Source organism: Musca autumnalis, unplaced genomic scaffold, assembly GCF_047663935.1.
Source record: "Musca autumnalis isolate F117 unplaced genomic scaffold, ASM4766393v1 scaffold_1, whole genome shotgun sequence".
NCBI classification, from domain to species: Eukaryota; Metazoa; Arthropoda; class Insecta; order Diptera; family Muscidae; genus Musca; species Musca autumnalis.
In genome coordinates, this window is record NW_027411644.1 from 228,009,588 (window position 1) to 228,027,507 (window position 17,920).

The 17,920-nt window shown below is 35.1% G+C and overlaps 1 protein-coding gene across 1 annotated transcript in view; it reads right to left on the reverse strand.

Moving 5' to 3' along the window:
* Nucleotides 1-17,920, reverse strand: part of side-IV (sidestep IV transmembrane protein) — a 167,126-nt gene that overhangs the window by 118,649 nt on the left and 30,557 nt on the right. Inside the window, 1 exon segment of the mRNA XM_073963866.1 lies at nt 4,800-4,910. Coding sequence (XP_073819967.1) covers nt 4,800-4,910 — 111 coding nt within the window.

Below are 17,920 nucleotides of genomic sequence, written 5' to 3' on the forward strand. Positions count from 1 at the left end.
AATGCCTTTATGGTCTTCTATTGCCATTACTGGTCCTCTATTACCAAAGGAAGACCTCAAAGGTTTTCTGTGGTCCATAGAAAACATATTGTTTTCTTTTGCCTATAGAAGGCATCGAGTGTCCGTATTCTGTTGCCATTGGTCTACTGTTGTCGTCTTAAAAGATCTAGTGTTGCCTATAGAAGACTTTAAGAAGTCTCCTGTTGCATTTACAACATGTTGCCCGTAGAAGATCTCAAAATATCTTTAGATGTCTATGGAAGATCTCAAAATATTCTGTTGCCTACAGAAAATGGAAGACATCAAGAGGTCTCCTGTGGCCTGTAGAAAACATTAGGAGGTATTCTGTTGCCTATAGAAAGCCTTAAGAGGTCATTTCTTGCCAATAAAAGAACTCATAAAAGGCATCAGGAGGTCTTCAGATATTTTCTTTTGCCTATAGAAGTCTTCGGTTGACCGTAAAATATCTACAGATGCCCTTTTCAGTCATAGAAAACCTTAAGAAGTCTACTAGGTCCTCAAGAGGCCTAGTTTTGTCAATAGAAGACTGTAATAGGTCTTCTGTCGCATGTAGAAGAGTTCAAGAGACCATTTGTTGACTATGCACGACCTAAAGAAATCATTTGCTGCCTATAGAAACATCAAGAGGTCTTCGGTTGTTCGTGGGAGACCTCAAAATATCTACAGATGCCTATGAAAGATCTCAAAATATTCTGTCGCCGATAGAAAACCTCAAGAGGTCATTTGTTGTCTATAGAAGACATCAAGAGGACTCATGTAGGTAACCGAAACTGCTACAGGCAAACGAAAAAAACGGGTCTTCTCTGGTCCACAGAAAACCTCTTGAGCTATTTTATGGGCAACATAGCACCTCTGGAGGTCTTCTATAGCCAACAGAATACCTACATGAGACCTCTTGATGTCTTCTATAGACAACAAATGACCTCTTGAGATTTTCTATCGGCAACGGAATATTTTGAGATATTCTTAGTCTTAAAAGATTTAGTGTTGCCTATAGAAGACTTTAAGTGGTCTCCTATTGCATATAGAAGATTTCAAGGGGTCTTCTGTTGTCCATAGAAAACGTCAAAATATCTTCTTTGCCTACATAAGATTTCAAGAGGTATTCTGTTGCCTATGGAAAACCTCAAGAGGTCATTTGTTGTCTATAAAATACCCCATAAAAGACATGAAGAGGTCTTCAGATACCCGTAGAAGACATTAAAATATCTTCTAAAGCCTATGGATTATCTCAAAATATCTTCTGTTGCCTACAGAAGACCTCCAGAGGATTTCTGTTGTCCATAGAAAACCGTAAGAACTCTATTGTTGTCTTCTCAAGAGGTCTAGAGTTGCCTACAGAAGGCCTCTTGTCTATAGAAAACTTCAAGAGGTCATTTGTGTCCTACAGAAAACTTCAAGAGGTTTCCTGTTGCCCATAGACAACTTCTTGAGAGGCCATCTGTTACCTACAGAAATCTCAAGAGGTCATATCGCTCATTTACTCAAAGAGTGACACATCTCAAAAAATCGAGTTTCGAGAAAAACGCGTTTTTAATTGGCGATTGAAATTTGACTTCTCAACCTAAAAATGTTGTTACCCAAAAAATAAAAAAACTACTTGGACTATCTTTTGTAAAGAGCTTAACAGATATCAGTGCTAAATTTCTGTGCAAGATCAAGCATGATTTAAAGTGTTTTGGTGGTTCATAAACTCAAAAAACTTTTTTGTTGAATTATGTCAAACCCGTAGTAAATGAGCTGTATCTCGTTGAGTTTTAGAGATATCAACATGAAAATTTGACACAAGATAAAATAGAGGTCTGAGAAAAAATAGAAATTGTTAACTCAGAAAACGCATTTTTTGAGTTATGTCACTCTTTGATTAAATGAGCGATATGTTGTCTATACATGACCTCAAGGGTTGTTATGTTGCCTATTGAACACTTCAAGAGGTCACATGTTGCCTATAGAAGACCTCAACTGTTCCTCTGTTGTCTATGGATGACTTCAATAGAAAACCCCCCAAGATGTCTTATGTTGCCCTCAGAAGACTTCAAGAGTTCTTCTGGGCCCATAGAAACCCTAAAACTGTCTTCTTTTCTTTTGCCTAAGAATTCCTCAAGAGGTCTTCTGTTGCCTATGGAAAAAGAGGTAATTTATTGCCCTGGACGACTTCAAAATGTCTTCATTTGCCTACATAAGTCCTCAAGAGGTCTTCTTGGCCCCTCAAGTTGTATTCTGTTTCCTATAAAAAGTTCAAAAGGTAATTTGTTGCCCATAGAAGTCCTCCAAATGGCTTACTTTGCCTACAGAAGACATGAACAGGCCTTCTGTTCCCTATAGAAAACATCAGCAAGGTATTTTGATGCCTATGGAAGATATCACGAGGTCTTCTGGTATCAATACAACACCTCAAGAGGTCTTCTGTTGTCCATAGAAGTCCTCAAAATACTTCCTGTTATCTGTACAATACCTCAAGAGGCAATTTCTTGCCTACGGAAAACCTCACGAGGTAATTTCTTGCGTATAGAAAGCCTAACGAGGTCATTTCTTTTTCAAGAGGTCTTCTGTTGCCCTTAGAAAATCACAAAAAAGGTTTCTGTTGTCCATAGAAGACTTCAAAATGACTGCTGTTGCCCATAAAAACCTCAAAGACGTCATTTGTTGCCTATAGCAGACCTCAAACGGACTTCTGTAGCTTAAAGAAGACCTTCAGAGGTCTTCTGTTGTCCATAGAAGAGCTCAGGGAGTCTTCCGTAGCCCATAGAAGATCTCTGGAGGTCATTTGTTGTATATAGCAGACCCCCAGAGGCGTCAAGAGATCTTCCGTTACCTATAGAAGATTTCAAGAGGTCTTCCGTTGCCCTTAGAAGATCACAAAAGGTTTCTGTTGTCCATAGGACACTTCAAAATGACTGTTGTTGTTCATAAAAACCTCCAAGAAGTCATTCGTTGACCACAGGGGACCTCTAAAATATCTTCTAAAGCCTATTGAAGATCTCAAAATATCTTCTGTTGCTTAAAGTAAACCTCCAGAGCACTTCTGTTGTTCATACTCAAACGGACTTCTGTAGGTTGAAGAAGACCTATAGAAGATTTCAAGAGGTCATTTGTTGCCTATAGCAGACCTCCGGAGGACTTCAGTAGCTTCAAGAAACCTTGAAACCCAACGAAGACCTCTGGAAGTCTTCAGTATCCCGTAGAAAACCACAAAAGATCTTATTTTGCCCATAGAAGTTCTCAAGAAGTTTCTGTTGTCCATATGAGACCTTAAAAGGGCTTCAAGAGGTTTGTTTGTTGCCTATAGCAGACCTCCGGAGGACTTTTGTAGCTATCGAAGATCTCAAACACCCAGCAAAAATACCCATTACAAAACCCCTTATTAACCCATTATTTTAACAAGGGCATGTCGCGTGAAATAAGTAATTATTTTTTGGTCACTTATGTAATAAGTAGTTAAATAAGTAGTCACGACTTTTAGTAACTACCTTTTAAAGTACTTATTTAAGTGGCTAAAATCAACATGCCCTTTTAAAAATAATGGGATAATAGGGGGTTTTGTAGTGAGTATTTTTGCTGGGCAATGTTGTCCATAGATAACCTCAAAATGTCTTTTGTTGCCTATAGCAGACCGCAGGGGAACCGTTCAATATTTTTGCGCTGGAATATATTTAACATGATAATTTTGGAATAGGCGGGCACACATTTTAATAGTTCTTACATGAAGTTAGAAGACGGATGGGTTATAAATGCTATATTTTGGACCAACCGTTTAATTTTATTTTTTTGTCGATGGCAGCGATGTATTTTTCCTAAAAAATATTTTTAACAACGTAAAACTTAGGCAGATGCTTGTTATTTAAACTCACAACACGAGAAAGCGTTCTAATGCAATCTGATATTCTGTAGCGTAAATATTTAAATTTTTTTATAATAACTAACTAATGTGGTTCTCTTTAACAAATAATTTATTGCAATTTGTTCTAATTATTTTATTGAAATTTCTCAATTATGGCTTTACAAATCAACATGACCGAAACGGGATAAAAGTCAGGTAATTACATTTGGTTTAGAATTAGAAGCATTTAAAAAAAGAAGAAACCTTCATACAATTGTGGTTGAGGTCAATTTTTTTATTTATTTATTTTTTTGTTTAAAAATAAAATTTCGACTGCACATAAATGATAAATTTTTGAACAAAACATAATTTGTTTTAGCAAATAATAAACTATTTTTGTTTTGTACAGAAGTCGAGTTAACCAAAAATCATTTGGGCGTTTTATACTACAATTGGAAACATAACAATACATACATTTTAAAAATTTGTTGTTTTATATACAAAAAAACAACAAGCAACTAATTCATTCCATGTATGACCGATGTTCTTTGTTTTTGGCACTTTTAACTGGATTTTTAATTAATTTCAAATTCCAAGCGAATATATGTTTTGCGGGTTTTTTAGCATGCAAAACTAACACTATACTTGCAACTAACCAACATGGATGGTTATTATGCGGTTAAATTTCTGGTAAATTAAATTTTTAAAAATTGTTTTGTAAAAACAAAACAAAAAAAACAACACAATATTTTGTATACCAAATAAAATAACATTTACATTTCTAATCAATTTTTATGCACACATGCTGCAGCACTACAATGAAAAACCAAACCAAAAATTAATTTGTTATCGGGGGAAAAAAGTGATAAATACATTTTGTTAAAGAGCATAAACAAAAAAGTGTTTGCATTTTAAATTTAAATTTAACAATTTAATTAGAAATTAATTTTCAACTTACCGCCGGCCACTTCACATATCAGCACAATATCATTGCCTTCATTAAACGATTCCACATTGCTGACCTTTTCATGACGTATGGGTTTGTAAATGGCTGGTTTCTCCGGTGGCACTAGAAGTAGAAAAAGGAAGAAAAGAACATGAGTTTAATCAACCACATATTAAGTAGCTGCCTGCCTGGTTGGCTGGCAAAAGAAAACATTTCGAAATAGAAAAGTGCCAACATCAATTCGTTTAACTAATTGACATGATTTCATTGTTAAATGTTGGTTGTGCGTGCCAAAGTCATTGTTCTATTTTAGCTATTTTATATTCAAATTTTATTCAGAAAAAAAGTTTGTTTCTTTTTTGTGATTTTGTGATATATTTAAGACATGGGCTGGCGCATTTTTTTACCATCAGTTGAAAATTTCATTAAGTTTACTGTTCGAATCCCTGGTCCTTTAAATGTGCGTGTCTGCGACATATTAAAATATCATGTTTTTGTTCCTTGCAAACTTGCTGTTTAGCTCTCTAACAACTTGAAATATTTCAGAGTGTTGAACAAACATTCTCATTAAATGTCATGGCTTAGCGTATAGCAGAATACGTAAAAAATCAATGAATCCAATTACATCTGCAACATTTGTATGGTAATTAAAATGAAACACTTCTTGTATGAGGTTAATTTTAATATAAGAAAACAAGTCAAAACAAGTAATTAAGGGCTACACAGGTAAACAAAATAATGGCACAGTGATCAATTTTACGAAAAACTGACAAAAACACTTTAAAAATTGGCCACTGTGCATGGTAACAATTTTTGGTTATGGATTGGACGATAAAAGAAATCTGTCAACATAAATCATAAGATGTACACGCAGAAAAATATATGTTAGAAATATGTTTGGGTCCAAAAAAATTATGTTTGGGACTGGTTGCAAACAAATATATGTTTGGATTCAAATATAATAGCTCTGTTCCGGAACTAAAAACTTTATATGAAAATCGTTTACGACTTTTACAACTTTTACCACTTTATTAAGTACGGGGACAGGCCAAATATGTTTTTTTGCGAAAGAGAGTAACAGCAGGGCTGTCGCTTATTTGATAATAAGGGTCTGTGTGTATGGTGTAATAAAAGACGTAGAAGCGAAGACGGGAGGGTAAAAAGAGTTTTTTTTTTTTTGTATACCATTTGCGATATACCCTCAGCCTGTTTATATTGAAACAATTTTTTCCCCAAAACACGTATGTATTTAGGGGGTTTTAAAAAATTTGGGCTTTAAACCGACAAAAATGTTGATTAGAATGAAAGATGAAAAGTTTTGCGGAGGAGATACTAAAAGGAATGGATCGACATTGACCATTATGGAAGTGGATCTCCAGCCACTACATATGCTGCCATAGGGGGTTTTTACACCCTTCGGACTGTTTGCTCAAGAAGTATGGACTTGCCCCTTAAAAAACTTTTACCATCGTAATTGAGGCAGCGAATGCAAGTTGCTTCAACAAAAATCAAAGTGATTCGATATCAGGTCTTGAAGTGAACTTATCCGAAATTTTGTGTGGGAGGTACCGGATGGAGTAGACAAATATAGTCCATATTTTAACCTGATCTATATCTGGTAGATATATTAGGATGTGTAAGGTATGGACCAATTCGGCCACTCCCTTCAAGTGTTACCGTACAAACAATTTTTGCGAAAATTTTTGAACTTTTGTGGGGGAGTGGATCGATATGGCTTATCTAAACTATGTTTGGACAAAATATTACTAAGGCCAAATTTTGGACAGAGTCGGCAGATCCGTTCTAGAGTTATCTTGCGCTCCAACCACCTCACACGGTGTCATAAGGGTGTTTTGCAACTTTCGTGCTATTTTCTCAGGAAGTATGGACTTACCGCTAATGAAACTTGTACCGTCGTATAGTTGGCAGTCAATACAAGTTGCTAAAACAAAAATCAAAGCGATTCGAGAGATGGCCCTAAACTGAACTTTTCCGAAATTTTGTGTGGGAGGTACCCGAAGGAGTGGACCGATTGAGTCCATATTGATGCCTTATCTAAGTCTGGTACAAATTTCACTTTGTGCAAAGTATGGACCAAATCGGTTACTCCTTTCAAGAGTTATCGTGCGCACAAATTTTCCGAACATTTTCGAATTTTGTGTGGGAGGTACCGGAAGAAGTGGACCGACATAGCCCATCTTCGAGCTTAAACTAAGTTTGGGCAAAATATTACGAAAGCCAAAATTTGAACCGAATCGGTTCATCCCTTCGAGAGTTATCGTGCGCTCCAGCCAGCCAGACGGACGGACATTGCTCAATCGACTCCAAATTATCTGAAACACATTTCGTCCAAACACACTTGGGGTCTAATACCATTATTTCGATGAGGCACATTTTGCCCGTATGAAAGTGTATATACCCTCGTTAGCATAAATGCTGAGGGTATAAAAAATTGTATGAATTATTTTTTTCTTTTTTCTCCAGTTTTTAAAGACAATCGTTTAGTAAAGGCTATAATAAAGTGAGGGAATAAATCAGTATTTTCTTAAAGCAAATGTGCTTTTTAGTAAACTAAAAACCAATTTATTTTATAATTGGAAGTTTCATAACACTGTGAGCACAAATTTTGGGGCAGTGATCATTTGTTTTGGAGATGAAAGCCCTTGGTGAGTATATTAAGAAATCCGCCGTGAGTCGAACTTCCGCGTTATGGCGTGATGAAATTTTTTCCAGAGACCCTGTAAGGCATCAGGAATTAGCGTTATATCCTTGTTCACTGTTGTTTTAGTTTATTTTTGAGGTGACATGTCTTCAGTCAAATCGAATGGGGATTATTTTCGTAGAGCACTTCGACCTTCTAACTCGCTTCCTTCAATGCCCTTTTCGTCCTTTATTTTAAGAGCCGCTATAAAAATACCACAAGATGACGTTTTTCAGCTTCGAAATTTTCTGCAAAAATGTCACTCAGAAAATTTTAGGTACGGCTATCATTGACAACTAATCGATTTTGTCGCGTTTTCATAGCCATTTTTGACATTTACTCCTGTTTGCTCACAAAAAACTGTGTTTTGTGTTTTTGTATGTTCTGTAACGAATATACAAAAAAACAAAATATAGTATTTTCTGAACAAAAACTGGGTAAATGAACAAAACGACCACGAAAACGTGACAAAATCGATTATTTGTCAATCAGAGCAGTACCTAAAATTTTCTGAGCGACATTTTTGCAGAACATTTCCAAGCTGAAAAACGTCATCTTGTGGTACTTTTATAGCGGCTATGCGTCTGTTGTTGCTTTTGTGTTTGGCATTTCTAATAAAAAAACCACCACAATTTATAAACATGTGTGTATGTTTTTTGTGGCTTTTCGGTTTGTATTTATATTTCAGCCAAACAAATATTTGTTTGCACCTACAATATATATTTTTTCCTCCGTGTACATTTCTGAGAGTTCATATCAGAAAAAGGGACTAAACTAAGTTGGACTGATACATAAAATGTCTATCTGCCTCTCTTGAGTCTTCTTCAGAATCTGCCTTATGTTTACGATTTGTTCAATGGCGAATTTACAGAGGTCCCATATGGCCGTATTATTTATAGATTGTATACGATTTTATCAGTGGTGGAAGGAGGTTAATGTTTTTGGAGCGAAGCTAACTTTTAGATGCATATTCATTATGAAAGTATCACCTTTGATATTGAACTGGTCACTCATCGGCTACCCTATCAAAACATAGACCTATATTAACAATTTTCCAAATTGAACTTTTTACCCCTTAAGACCTGCAATACCAAAATACAGCAATTTCGCTCCAACAATGTAACAAAGAACCTTCGGGTGGACTGTTACATAGCGCCAATATTTTATACCTCAAAGAAGACTATACTTATAAAATTGATCCACAAACATCCCATACGGGGCAAGGGTCACTTAATTTCACGTATATCGGTTTGTAAAGAGGTACCATTCTATAAGGCCATATCAAACATGGACCTGTACCAACTAATTTATGGGTGATAGTTTTGCAGCCCCACTTGGACCTCGTGAGATTTCTACAGGCAACAGAACCTCCATAAATGTTCTATAGGCAATAGAAAACTTCCTGGTGTGTTTTATAGGCAACAGAAGCCCTCTTAAGGTCTCTACAGGCAACAAAGGACATTAAGAACTTCTATAGGCAAAAGAAGACATTTTCAGTTATTCTATGGACCACAGAAAACTTTTTGACTTCTTCTAGGGGTAAAGTAAAATTTCTTGGGGTTTTCTATAGGCAACAGGCTACATTTTGATGTCTTCAGTAGCCAAAAGGACTCATTTTAGGGTCTTCTATGGACAACGTAAGACCTTTTGGGGTCCTTTGAAGTGTTCTATGGGCAACAGAAGACCTCTTGAAGTCTTCTACAGGCAACAAACGACATCTTGAGGTATTGTAAATACAATAAACAACTTCTTGAGGTTTTCTATAAACAACAAATGACCTCTTGTGGTCTTCTATAGGCAAAAGAAAACTTCCTTCCTAGGCAAGAGAAGACTTCCTGAGGTCTTCTATAGGCAAGAGAAAACTTCCTGAGGGAACAGAATACCTCTTGAAGTCTTCTATAGGAATTTCCGTCTTCTAGAATTGGTTTGTAGCATGTTTTGAACCTCTCTACAGGAAATGTGTATGCATGACTCTGGTAAGGTTGGTGGTTCACTCTTTGGTTGTTGTTGTTGCAACACAAATATTTTCTTTCGTACATATTTTTCAGGTATCTGCCTCCGGTTCTTCTGTGTCCAGAAGAATGGATGGGGGTGTACTTAGAGTACGGCAACTGCATAGATGCGAATGCTATTCAAACCTGCCTGACATACTCGTTGATCTAGAGGTTCTAGTTTGTACCTTTGCATCACTCTCTCCAGATCATAAAGATCCCCACTGACGGGCCACTAGATCGTGGCAGGAATGCTCATGGCGGTTTGTGTCCATTCTTTGGTGGAATTTTTGGATTTCAACCTGATCCTCTTACATTTCAATTTTTATATATCCTTCATCTAATGGTGGAGGATTTGATTAAGGATATATAAACTTTGTAATTTCGTTTGTAGCACATCGAAATATTTTTCGGAGACCCTACAAAGTACATATATTACTGATCAGCATAAAATTCTAATTCAATTTACCGATTTCCGTTCGTTCGTCTGTTGAAATCAAGATACAGCCCGCAATATTTAAAGATAGAGCTTTGTAATTTAGTGCAGAGGTTCCTACTACTCCTAGGATCTTTTCTGTTGAAAATCGGTTATATCGGTAAACATTTTGATATATCCCCCACAGAATGGACTATCCCAATTTTCGGTATTTTAAAGATTATAGTCGCAGTATCGTACCGAAATGGCATATATTTTGTATGTGGCCTTTGTTGGGGTTAGAAAACATACGAGGGGAACTAGAAAACTTGCTGTCGCCAGGCAACACGCTGTGTCTCCAGGCGTCATTTGACATTGCTTTTGGAAAGTTTGACAGTTTTTAGCATAAGCATACTCAGGACAGTTTGACATACGACCATGTGTTGGATTGTTTACAGTGACTTAAAAAAATGTAATTTACCAAAAAAAAAAAAAATGGAATTTACTTGTGAACATTTTCATCCTATAATTTTTCACAATTTTCGACGTGGATAATCACGGCAAAAGTGCATCGATCAAATTAAAACTTTGTATGTCGATAACTGACCATCCTAAAGCACTTGAAAAACTGGTTTATTGAATTCAATCGTGACCGACACTTGCCAAAAAAACGAAGGTCGTGAGGATCGCCCAAAATCGAACGTTGTGCCAGAAAAAATTAAGCCTTGCGTGAACGGATAATGCAAGATCGCCATGTTACATACCATGAGATAGAGGCATCCTTAGGCATTTCTTCCACTAACTAAAATTTGATATTGCATGAACACCTGGCGGCAAAAATAGATATTTTTCGCTGAATCCAGCAAAATTGGTCAATCGCTCAAAAAAGGCTATTGTGGATTGGTGCAAAGAAATTGTGAATAAAAACAATCGAGGTGCTTCAAAACTACATTTATAAGATCGTCACAGACGACGAGTCGTGGATCTATGCTTAGGAGCCCGAAACAAAACAGGAATCGACCATTTGGGTCTTCAAATGCAAACCAAATCCAACGAAAGTTGTTCGTGGAAGAAAACCTTCAAAGCAAATGGTCGCCTATTTCTTTGGCAAAATTGACCGTGTGGCGACTATACGGCTTAAAAATGTAGGGCGGGTATTTCCGAAGGTTACACTACAATTTGTTTGCCTGAAGTCTCCTGAGCAATTCGAGAAACAAGAGAAACGAATCCTTTTGTACCATGACAATGTGAGCTCTCACAAATCGATGCAAACCAGCACCTGTTTGTCCGGACAAAACGTGGAATTGATGGGTCATGCGCCGTACAGCTCTGACAGGTGTTCCAATGACATCAAGAAAAAAAGACGCGGTCAACGATTTTCGTCGCCTGTAGATGCTGTAAAAGCTTTCAAAAACCATGTTTCGGAAGTGTCTCAATCAAGGCACTCTAAACAAACCAACACATGGTCGTATGTCAAACTGTCTGGAGTACGCGAAGGCTGAAAACTGTCAAACTTTAAAAAAAAAAATGTCCAATGACTCCTAGCGACACTGCGTGTTGCCTGGGCCAGAATGTTTTAATAGGTTGATATTTAAGACTTCCTGCGCTCTTTAGGTCGAGGCAGCATAGGACTAGTTACCTCGACAGTCAAGGATTGTACACATGGCTATGACAAGCCACAAAGGATATTGTTCCTTCTGTTGGTGTCCCTTACTAATTTACCTCTAACACCCCCTATAAATATTTACAACATGTACCGCATAACATATTCACATATGAAGATTTTAGACTGAACCCTTCTGGGCCGCGACTTCGTTCCAAACGTAATATTTCAATTTATTGAAGTATTTATTGCCAAGTGTAGAAATTCGATAATAGCTATTTTGGGATATTCAAAAATATTAGCACTATTTGCATATTTAAGATGTTCGCGTGTCACATCACCCACCCTACGATATAAATATATATCACTCTTTTTTCCATATCTTTCAACAAAAAGCAAAAGAAGTTCTCCCCCCTTTTTCAGTGTTTGTCCCCACATGATAGTATCAACGTTAAAGATGCCAACAAACGTGAACACCAGAGACCACAATTTCCAAACGTTATACATTCGTAATCGTTTGGAATATGGGTATTTAAATATTTAGCCAATGCGAGAATGGAGATCCTGTATAACCAACCAAAAGTGCGGGTGCGTGTGTAAAAATTCATGCACACACACACCACTTGGTTTGAGGGTATACCAAATGCTTGTGATTTCATGGACATTTGTGAATGATGTGAATGATTTCTCCTGTACTCGAAAACCACCACGACATCACTATGGTGTATTGCAAAACATACATACACATATTCATACATATATACATATAGCCTTGGCCGAGTATTTTACCAGCTTATCAGATATTCGCCACATGTGGTGGCCGTATTATCAAGTGTGCGGCATCACTGTAGAACGAAGGCCGTTTTTTTTGTTACGCTACCCATTTTTGATATTTTTCCGTCTGCCCCACTGACTGGTTCATTGTTTGAATGTGTATGTGTATGCAGAGTATTGACTATCTTTTAAAATCCATTTTTATAGCACTCAACATTCTTCAAAGCTTTTATTTCAGATCGCAATGTTTCCGTTGATACGCCTCGCCCGGCTATGGTTTGCCGAAAGAGACGAAGAGGTTCTTATTTTAATCTTCTCACATTAAAAGCTTTTTTTTTCGGTGGGAGAAAAAACGCACGCAAACACACAAACGAGCTCAACAACAGCAACACCAGTAATATTTAAAAACATTCCGGATTGTTGTAGCCTTGCAGCAGGATAATATTCTTTGTTAATATGAGTGCGGGTTTGTGTGTGCATGTGTGGCTGTATATGCTTGTATGTAAGCGTATTCTGTGTAAGGTATGCTGTTGATGAGTATAGCGACAACGTTGAAGACCACGACAATGTTGATGTAGTTTTTATTGTTAACCGTAAACCGCATTTATATTTCCGTTCACGTTTCCGCAACATACTGACACATGTACAATAATAACAACACAGTGATGCATACATACACAAACATACGCAATGCTTTTTTTGTATATGCAGTTATTACTCACGCGTTGTGGTACGGTGTGATGCAAAATGGAAAAAGTATAACAATAAAATAAAGGGTTATTGCATTTAAAAATAAATGTTGATGAGCACCCTGAGATATTTGACATTAAAAAAATCGACATGTGTTGAAAGGTGATAACAGAATTTGTTTACCATAAACAATAATTATTAAAATTATGCTCACTTTTGAATCAGATGCCCATTTCAACTCTATTATATGTATACCATATAATTACTTTCATTTTCTAACAGGTCGCAAAGAGAACCCCTTTTATTATTTCTATAAAAAATTTTAATTCAGCCAGGCTGAATAAAAGTTTTCTATAAAAAATGTTATTCAGCCAGGCTGAATAAACATTTTTCTATAAAAAATGTTATTCAGCCAGGCTGAATAAACATTTTTCTATAAAAAATGTTATTCAGCCAGGCTGAATAAACATTTTTCTATAAAAAATGTTATTCAGCCAGGCTGAATAAACATTTTTCTATAAAAAATGTTATTCAGCCAGGCTGAATAAACATTTTTCTATAAAAAATGTTATTCAGCCAGGCTGAATAAACATTTTTCTATAAAAAATGTTATTCAGCCAGGCTGAATAAACATTTTTCTATAAAAAAAGTTATTCAGCCAGGCTGAATAAACATTTTTCTATAAAAAATGTTATTCAGCCAGGCTGAATAAACATTTTTCTATAAAAAATGTTATTCAGCCAGGCTGAATAAACATTTTTCTATAAAAAATGTTATTCAGCCAGGCTGAATAAACATTTTTCTATAAAAAATGTTATTCAGCCAGGCTGAATAAACATTTTTCTATAAAAAATGTTATTCAGCCAGGCTGAATAAACATTTTTCTATAAAAAATGTTATTCAGCCAGGCTGAATAAACATTTTTCTATAAAAAATGTTATTCAGCCAGGCTGAATAAACATTTTTCTATAAAAAATGTTATTCAGCCAGGCTGAATAAAAATTTTTCTATAAAAAATGTTAATTCAGCCAGTCTGAAAAACATTTTCCTATAAAAAATGTTATTCAGCCAGGCTGAATAAACATTTTCCTATAAAAAATGTTATTCAGCCAGGCTGAATAATCATTTTCCTATAAAAAATGTTATTCAGCCAGGCTGAATAAACATTTTCCTATAAAAAATGTTATTCAGCCAGGCTGAATAAACATTTTCCTATAAAAAATGTTATTCAGCCAGGCTGAATAAACATTTTCCTATAAAAAATGTTATTCAGCCAGGCTGAATAAACATTTTCCTATAAAAAATGTTATTCAGCCAGGCTGAATAAACATTTTTCTATAAAAATGTTATTCCGCCAGACTGAATAAACATTTTCCTATAAAAATGTTATTCAGCCAGACTGAATAAACTCTTTTCTATAAAAAATGTTAATTCAGCCAGGCTGAATAAACATTTTTCTATAAAAAATGTTAAGTCATACATGCTGAATAAACATTTTTCTATAAAAAATTTTATTCAGCCATGCTGCTATAAAAAATGTTATTCAGCCATGCTGAATAAACATTTTTCTTTAAAAAATGTTAATTCAGATAGGTTGAATAAACATTTTCCTATAAAAAATGTTATTCAGCCAGGCTGACTAAAAATTTTTCTATAAAAAAAAATAATAAACATTTTGCTATAAAAAATTTAATTCAGCCAGGCTGAATTTTTTTTTTTAATTTGGCTCAAAAGAAAGAAATTTTACACAAATTTATAGTTTCCCTTTTCTTTAAATTTTCCTCCAAAAACTATATTTTTCTCTTTAAGAACGCAAGTAAATCCCTCCACCCAAAAATAAAGACATCAATTTCTTACCCTCAATTTTGAGAATCAAATCAAGTGAAATAAGTTTGCTCATGAAATGTCATTTATCCAGAATAAAGTCATTAATTATACTTTATATAGCGATAAAAACGTGCATTTATTTCTTCGTGCTCACACCTTAAGTGTATTTTTTCCATTTCAAATCAAAACGAAAAAATCTCCAATTGGAATCAACCATGCAAGCAAAATTGACTCAAATGGCACCCAAATGCACTTTTTTCTGGGTGTTCAAATGACCAAACAAAGTTTGTATGTAACAGAAGGTGGTGAAGAGGGAGGAGAAGTCAGTTAGTTTGTTTAGGTAGCTAAGGAACAAAACCACAAGAAAAACACATACATACAATGTAATGCCACAACATTCGTCACGATGGCTAGAGAAAACGTCACAAAAGAAACCAGAAAACTTATGGCAGACTTTGTTTTTTTTTTTGTGCTGGAACTGTTCGTTGGCTGCTTGGTTTACTGGTTCACTATTTGGTGGGGTTGGTTGGTAGTTATTTTGTTCTGCATTCATGTGACAGCCAAGCAGTTGGCAATGTCATAATGTTGCCTCCATGGGGATACAATCGAATGCCACAGTTCTCAGATCACACACACACAGAAAAGGAGCCAACTATTGCTATTCGTATTGAATTGTCAACAAAAGAAGTACACCAACAGAACCAGAAAAAATTGAAAAGAACTCTAAAACAATTTAGGTTAAAGTAACGACCTGATGGATTAGAGTACGTGCTATAAAACCAACAAAAGAAACGTGAACTATTTCGTTTGGACATGGCGGATATGTCATTACCATTTTTAAAGAGATTCACTTGGTCGGTTGGCCATAGTTAGAGGTTTTTTTTGCAAAGACTAAATTTGTATACATTCTTCAAATACTTTCCAACAAATGATTTTATGGATATTGATTAAAATTAATTTTTGGTCAAATATTGGTTTTACTTTTAAACTTAAAGTCCCCAACTAAGATGTGATTTCTCAAACTCATAACTGACGGAAAATTTTCATTTCAATTTCTTTCCACAAAAATATAATTGGATGTAAATATTGTGACATGATTGTGTTGTTCGCGTTAAATATTTCGTCTGGAACTCCTTAATGAGGGGTGTTTATATTTTTTGTTTGTTTGTGAAACAAAACAAAAGCCAGAATATCTAACATTTTTGTAATTATAGGGCCAGTCTACTTAAAGTAGGGTTACTTGTTTTACGAAAGGCTTAATAACCACCCAATTGTTCAGAAATATACATTCATTTATTCTAAGGCATATAATTATCAAGCGGTAACGATGTTGGTATGAGAAATAAAATTAAATTAAATGACCCAACCTTATGAATATTCTTCTCTTTCGGACAACCTTGTCAAAGGTATTAATTTTCTTGTTAACAATATCCTTTGTGGAGACAAAAATTATAAACAACTCTAATTAATTCTTTGTCAAATAAAAAGAGGGGAAGGTGGTGAGGGTTATTTCAAAGGACGAAAGGCAGTCTGTTTGTTATAATAGGGTTTAAAAGGTCAGGAATAGTATATTATTTTGTTTACATTTTTAAGACATACTCGTAGAAAAATTTGGGAGAAAGCATGTTTCGACAAAAACAAAGGTGCTTTCGAAATGGTACATGGGGTAACTGGGGATTTTTTTACTGGATTAGATTTAGATTTAGATTTTTATTTATTATCCAAGAAAAATTTTTTACATCTTTAAAATACAGATATGTTACAATTTTATGAGATTTTATCAATATGATATTTCAGCATTTGTGACTATTTTCTTAACATATATTTGAAGAAAAACAATTACATTTAATTTTGATTTTGGTTTAAGGCAAAAAGGATAAAAAAAACCTTATTTGAAAATTATAATTTAGAATTTCAAACATTATAGAAAAAAAATGAACATAGATTTGTTATTCTTGTGAATAATAGTCTATAAGACATTTTTTTTGGTTTGGTGAATTTCTTTGTATGTATTAAGTTATTTCGACACATTCTCTTAGTATTTCATAAGAGGAGTCTGCAATTTTTCTGAAGTAGTTATCATTTAATCGGCAAATGAAATCCTTAATGTATTCATAACCCGCCTCCGAGTGTAGTAATCTTGTAGGGTAACGCCAATGTTTTTTGTTTATCATCTTTAAACATTTGTTCTGGACTATTTGTAACTTTTTTAGGTGGGTTTTAGCCGCTTTGTACCAAATTGGAGAAGCAAACGTGAGTACAGGTCTTATCACACATTTGTAGATTAGATTTTTATTTTGGTGAGAAAGTAATGGTCGTATATTTAACAGCGGCCAGAGTGATCTGAATGATTTTATGGCCTTTTCACATGAAAGTGTAATATGGTTGCGGAAAGTCAGATTTTTGTCTAGAGTGACACCAAGGTATTTGACTTCATCTCTGATTTCGAGTGAGGTGTTATCAAACATTACCATTCTATTTGGGATTCTCTTTGGTGATTTGTTCCAGGGGAAGATTATTGTTTGAGTTTTTAAGTGATTGATCTTTATTTTCCACTTCCGAAAATATTTATCGCAAGCAGAAAGACTATTTTCCATCTTTTTAATTAAAGCACTTGTAAGTTTGCTGGATGATATAAGAACCGTGTCATCAGCATAGTATGCCACATCAATGCCCGTGGGGGGTTTGAAGTCGGATATATATATAGTATATAGGATTGGAGATAAAATAGATCCTTGTGGTAATCCTGCAGGTATATTTTTGAACGATGAAGTACTATTGCCCAATGAAACGGCAAATGTTCTGTTTTCAAGATAATCCCATATTATATTGCGAATATATTTTGGTGTATTGACAGAAACAAGTTTATAGAGAAGACCGTCGTGCCAGACAGTATCGAACGCTTTTTCAATGTCTAGCAACACCAAACCAGTGGATTTACGAGTGTGTTTATTCCTATTAATAATGTTCTTGATTCTGCTGACATGAAGGACTGTGTTGTGTTCTTTTTTAAAACCAAACTGTTTTTCGGATATTACATGATGATGCGAAGTGAATACATTTAGCCTTGTGTAAATGAGTTTTTCAAATATTTTGCCAATGTTACTCAGCAAACTAATAGGCCTGTAACTG